Here is a 5,871-nt window from a genome sequence, read left to right as displayed (position 1 = left end):
ACTGTGCTTCTTCTAACTCCTCTTTTCAGAAAGAACCCGCCCAAATATTCCCCCATTCCCGCACAAGAAAACATCGATCCGCGACGCTCCATCCAATTCAATCTCAACCATCCAACAAAACCAAATCAACGATCAACACCTTACATCCCCACGTCACCGATCCGCGTGACCCCATAACTCAAAACAAAACCATACCCGTCAATTCCCTCCCAAAAACAAATCAACGGCCACAACACAATCAATTCTCACAAAACCTAGACTTTAAAAAATCAAAACCCTACAATATATAAACCCCTCTTATCTTCACCCCTCTTCAAATTCTCATACCTTCCCTCGCTCAATTTCAATTTCAGTTAGCGGTTACCGGCAATCGGAAAATGGCTCGTACAAAACAAACTGCTCGTAAATCCACCGGCGGCAAGGCTCCAAGGAAGCAACTCGCAACCAAAGCCGCTCGCAAATCAGCTCCGGCCACCGGCGGCGTGAAGAAGCCACACAGATTCAGGCCAGGGACAGTGGCACTCCGTGAGATCCGCAAGTACCAGAAGAGCACCGAGCTTCTCATCAGGAAGCTCCCGTTCCAGAGGCTAGTCCGTGAAATTGCACAGGACTTCAAGACTGATCTCCGATTCCAGAGCTCCGCCGTGTCGGCGCTGCAGGAGGCGGCGGAGGCATATCTTGTTGGATTGTTTGAGGATACGAATCTTTGTGCTATTCATGCTAAGAGAGTTACTATCATGCCTAAGGATATTCAGTTAGCTAGACGCATTAGGGGTGAGCGTGCTTGAAGTGTTCAATGTTTTTGTAATTCTCTGTAGTTGTTAATGCCTCATTATCAATGAAATTAGTACTTCATGTTACTATTATCCACTCATATTATATGCAATTCTATATTGTTCTTATTGCTTCAATTAGTGTTTAATATTTATTTTTGAGAATACTGTAAATCACTAGTTTCAACTAGTATGTTTATTTTTTGAATTTAAGGTTTGTTCATGTTTTAATTTCGGTTGCTGAACTTGAAATCGGTGATCTGTAATTAAATATACGTATAAGATTCACATATAAGAATTTTTCATGTATACGATGTTGATTTTGAATTTGGATCGAAATGCATATGATACTATGGGGTGAGGTTGGGTTTTGAACTCTTTTCTGTATTTAATCATTTATGCCCTATAGTTCATAAGGCGTAATTAAAAGGAATTGAAATTCTCTCCCTTAATGGTGAGTATGAGAACAAGGAGAAATGTGAAGTCTTTAATTTGAAAGAAAGTAATTGTTTGTACCCTAAAAAATTTGTTGGTACCATATGTTACTTTCTCTATCTACTACTGCACTTTGCAGTATTATAGATGATACTCTCTCCATTAAAAGTTGTTGGCAATTAGCCAGAAGTCCATAATGTGTATTCCGTTCTCTTTCTCTGTTGACAGTGATATGTCTTATTAAAGTTTAAGCTATATAAACCAGTAAGGTAGGACATGTTTCAATTACTCATATGCCAGCCAAAAACATTACAAAATTATAAAAGAAGCAGAACTGTGCGATAAATATTTAAAGTTTAGATTTATTTTCATATATGGTGTTGTCACTACACAAATTAGTAGTATTTGGAAATACTTCTTTGCTAAAGCTTTAGTTTTTGCTGTCTAGTCCTTAAGATATAAATGTATGGTTCAGTAAATGAACTCTTGCTGGTTGACCTGTTTTTGTATATTTAGAGACTTACACTTGGGTACTTGCATGAAGCTCGACCTGTTCAAAAAAACCCGCATCATCAAAATATTAACCCAGAAATCTCAAGACTGCAAGATGAAAGTTAAAAAGATGAGGTATTAAAGAGACGATAGTGGAATAACTCACTGGGATCTTTAGTTGTCTGCTCAGCAAGTCCATTGAAATAGCAAGTGCCTCCCTCACTTCTGAACTTAGCCCAGTAGGAGCTGAACACATAACTCGCGTGATCAGCAACTGAAACTGGTGCATAGCACTCCCTACCTGGTGCAAGTGGATCACAATTCACATCTCCTTGATTGCAGGCATAGTTCAATGTTGCTTGCAACTCCATTTGGTTTGCATCTTTGGTTGCTACACACCACACCTTCCCTTCATATGGTACATTATTTTTAGGTTCGGGCAAAGATGTAAAATCTGTTAAAGGCGTCTTCCCTGTTAAGTCAATTTCATAAATTGACGTTCCATTAGGATGCAACAAACCCCAATGTCTTTCTGTTCCTGGACCAGTCTTTTGGTTTTCATCAAACAGTGAGAATATGAAGGTTGGTATTACAACCCCTGGTCTAGCTGGTGTCCCAATTGGTGGTTTTGCAGTCATTCTATTAATTAGATTGCGGTTATACGTAGCTGCATTGAATACATTTGCTCCATGTTCTTCTATGTCACCAGAATTAGGCCATCCTGTTTCAGCTATTACAAGCTGGATGTTGGAGTAACCAAGTTTAGACATGGCGAAGACAAGGGAATCAAGCATTTGGTCTAACAAATTGGTGTAGATTAAGCCACTACCAGGGTCCCTTACGGTGGAAGTTCCTCTGAATAGTGCAAAATCAAGGCTAATATTTTCAGGGTCCTGTGACCATGGGAAATATGGATATGCATCAATGAAGAAAAATGATTTGGTTCTGTCTAAGAACTCAAGCATTGGTGCTATCACAGTGTCTATAATGTCGGACCTGAACATCCCACTTGATGGTGGGAAAGTTGATTGTAACACATCCATGGCTAATGGGGTGCCAATTTTGATGCCATGGATGTTCTGAGCCTTGAAAGATCTTTTGATGTTTTTCATTGATGGGACAAGATCATGCCACATTTGGTGGCCTTGTTCTGAATTGTAGCTGAGCACTTCATTGCCAACAAGTAAATAGCGAATCTTAGTAACATGGTAGTGGGGAAGGACATTGTTCCTCACCCATTCATCTGCTATGCTTTGGTTTGCAGCAATACCTGAGATCTCATGGTTTTGGATCATAATGGAAACTTGGAGCTTGGTAGTTGATAGAAGACTTAAAATTTCGGGGTTGGAATCATATAGCTTCACGGGACCGGCATTCATTGTTGTTAGTAGCTCAATTGACCGATATGCAGAAGGTAGATTGTTCCCAAGTTGACCATAATTCACACCAATGTTGCTTGAGGCTTTTGCCCCTGTAAAATCAATGTAAAATCAATGCAAAATCAGTGACATGTAGTTTAAAAAATAAAGACACTAATGCAGAAAACAATGTGTATATTTCAAACTTACTTGATAGTGAAAGTAAACAGACAAGAAATATAGCCACAGGACCCATTTCTCCAACTTCTATGTTAGTGACTATTGGGCAAGGAAAAGAGTGAGGTTATGAGAGCATTAGCAGCTTCAATTTATACACAAATGAAATGAAGACTTATTAGCAAGAAATCATATTCTTGCTAAAGGATCTTTATGAGTGTATAGAAGATAGAGAAGATCAGTTTTTATTTATCTAGGAAATATAGAAGGAAAAAAGGTGTTCAACACATAAATTAATGATTAAACCAAAAGTAAACTTGTAAAAGGCAAGGGTGTGGTTTCTTTGTTTCTTGCTTTGGAATGACCTATTTTTCAACCTATTTTACTTCAAGAAATGCAGTTACATAAGTCACAAACTTTAGAAGGGGACATAAGTCACTAATGTATGAAAATTAGACTAATGACAAGGTGTCACGCATCTCTTGTGAGATGGGGCCAACTGTAGCAACAATTTGAGAGCCACCTTCTAAATCACGACACGGCCACCTTCTAAATCACGACACGGCCACCTCATGTCTTGGCTTTGTTTGATGTCTATTTCTAGCATTTCATGGCTTCCTTGGAGAAATTATTCAGGATGTAACATATCATTCCATCAAAAATTGAATTAGAAAAGGTGAGTTATAAATGCACATGAGTGAATTACAATTGAAGAAAATGGTAATTTATAACATATCTACTAAATTTGTTTAGAACTTCTCAACACTCAATTTAATTTTGTCATACTAATGTTATGTATACGGACAAAGAAATTAAAACATGACACTGTCCTTAAGTAATGTCCTAAGTGATTGGAAATTTAACACAATAACAATGAAAACTTTAACAGAGTATATACAGCAGATAATAATTTCCCCAACTTGCTAGAATCTATGAGGATCAATAACACACAAGGGACACCACTTTAACATGGAAAACCTTCCCAATGTGAGAAGTAAAAACCATGGCACAAGTCAGTCAATCAAACTCCAATATGATCAAAATAGGAATACAAGAGTGTCTTCAAAATACACCACAAAACGTGCTCAACAATACAACATACAATAGAGCAACAAGCTTGAAAATGAGAACACAAAGTTGTAGAAAAAACCAGAAAAACAACAACTGTTTTGGCTCGTTTTCTACCACTCGGACTTCGTTTCACCGATCCAACCGTTCAGAATGAAGTACTAAAATCTGTGAACCTTCTGTCCAAATTTCAGCCTGATCCAACGGTGAACGAAGACACAGTCGCAAATCTCCCGCAACTACTCTAAGTTCATACGAGTTGAGTTCTTTCAAAATCTCTCTCACTTTTCTATTGCTTCTTTTTGGCATAAACTAATTTCTCTGCTTGACTCATCTGACCCCTATCCATTAGATTAAGTGAGACAAATGAGTTTTGTCCAACTGAGTCTTTCTCTACATAGGAAGGGAGTCAAAATCCAACAAATTTTCCCATCACAACTATGTGGAGAGAATTGCTAAACCAACGATCTCACAACAAGTTTCAAACTTCCACCTTAATAAGGCCTTAGTTATCATATCAACACTATTATCATATGTATGAACCTTAGCCAATTCCAACAACCTAGCATCCAAAACATCACGTATTCAATGATACCTCACATCAATGTGTTTGAACCGAATGAAAAGTTGAATTCTTCCCAAGATGAATGACACTTTGACTATCACAAAATAACAAGTATTTGTCTTGGACAAAATCACGCTCCTGCAAGAATTTCTTCACCCAAAGCAACTATTTGCATGCTTCTATAATGACAATGAACTATGCCTCAATAGTGGACAATGCAACACACTTTTACAACCTAGATTGCCATGCTACAGCTCCTTCTGCAAACTTAACCAAGTAGCCTGAAGTGGACTTTGTGGAATCAATATCTCCTGTCATATCAGAATCAGTATAGCCCACAAGAGTAGGTTTATCACCTCCAAGACAAAGCCTCAAACTAGCAGTACCACATAGATAACTCAAAATCCATTTTATAGCATTTCAATGCTCTCTATCTGGATTTGACAGAAATCTACTAACTTTACCAACAACATGTGCAATATTTGGTTTTGTACACACCATTGCATACATCAAACTGCCTACAACAGATGCATAAGGAACCCGTTGCGTATTTGATTTTCCAGTTTCATTTGAAGGACACTGTTTAACACTTAACTTAAAATGAGTAGTAAGAGGAGTGCTTACTGCCTTAACATTTTCTATCTAGAACTTCTGTAACACTCTCTTAATATATTGTTCCTATGACAGCCAAAGTTTATTTTCTTGCCTATCTCGCATGGTTCTTATACCAAGAATTTGCTTAGCAACTCCCATGTCTTTCATGGCAAATGATTTGCCTAATTGACTCTTTAACCTGTCAATCATGGAAATATTTTTCCCAATAATAAGCATGTCCTCAACATACAATAACATGATGATGAAATCACCATTAGCAAACTTTCTGATGACGACACAATAATCAGAAGTAGTCTTCTTATAGCCTTGCTCATACATAACAGACTCAAACTTCTTGTACCATTGTCGTGGAGCCTGCTTCAAACCATACAAACTCTTTCTCGGCCTA

The 5,871-nt window shown here is 37.8% G+C and overlaps 2 protein-coding genes across 2 annotated transcripts; one reads left to right on the top strand and one right to left on the bottom strand.

Annotated features, from left to right (window-relative positions):
- On the top strand, nt 319-868 carry LOC109328748 (histone H3.2). The gene has a single exon (XM_019562353.1). The coding sequence runs from the start codon at nt 378-380 to the stop codon at nt 786-788; it is 411 nt and encodes a 136-aa protein (XP_019417898.1). The 5' UTR covers nt 319-377; the 3' UTR covers nt 789-868.
- LOC109327559 (probable glucan endo-1,3-beta-glucosidase A6) lies at nt 1,717-3,445 on the bottom strand. The gene is made up of 3 exons (XM_019560742.1): nt 3,269-3,445; nt 1,867-3,171; nt 1,717-1,758 (listed from the first exon to the last, which is right to left on the bottom strand). The coding sequence occupies exons 1-3, from the start codon at nt 3,312-3,314 to the stop codon at nt 1,721-1,723; spliced, it is 1,389 nt and encodes a 462-aa protein (XP_019416287.1). The 5' UTR covers nt 3,315-3,445; the 3' UTR covers nt 1,717-1,720.

The sequence above is a fragment of the Lupinus angustifolius genome, chromosome LG15 (assembly GCF_001865875.1).
Source record: "Lupinus angustifolius cultivar Tanjil chromosome LG15, LupAngTanjil_v1.0, whole genome shotgun sequence".
Taxonomy (NCBI): Eukaryota; Viridiplantae; Streptophyta; class Magnoliopsida; order Fabales; family Fabaceae; genus Lupinus; species Lupinus angustifolius.
The sequence above is the reverse complement of the archived record's forward strand: the minus strand, read 5'-3'. Positions and strand labels throughout refer to the sequence as shown.

Bases quoted from the DNA above. Each gene is read 5' to 3' on its own strand.
- LOC109328748 (XM_019562353.1), top strand. From the start codon at position 378: ATGGCTCGTACAAAACAAACTGCTCGTAAATCCACCGGCGGCAAGGCT.
- LOC109327559 (XM_019560742.1), bottom strand. From the start codon at position 3,314: ATGGGTCCTGTGGCTATATTTCTTGTCTGTTTACTTTCACTATCAA. The intron at 3,172-3,268 runs GTAAGTTTGAAA...TTGATTTTACAG, and splicing joins CTGTTTACTTTCACTATCAA to GGGCAAAAGCCTCAAGCAAC. The intron at 1,759-1,866 runs GTGAGTTATTCC...TTTTTTGAACAG, and splicing joins GCAGACAACTAAAGATCCCA to GTCGAGCTTCATGCAAGTAC.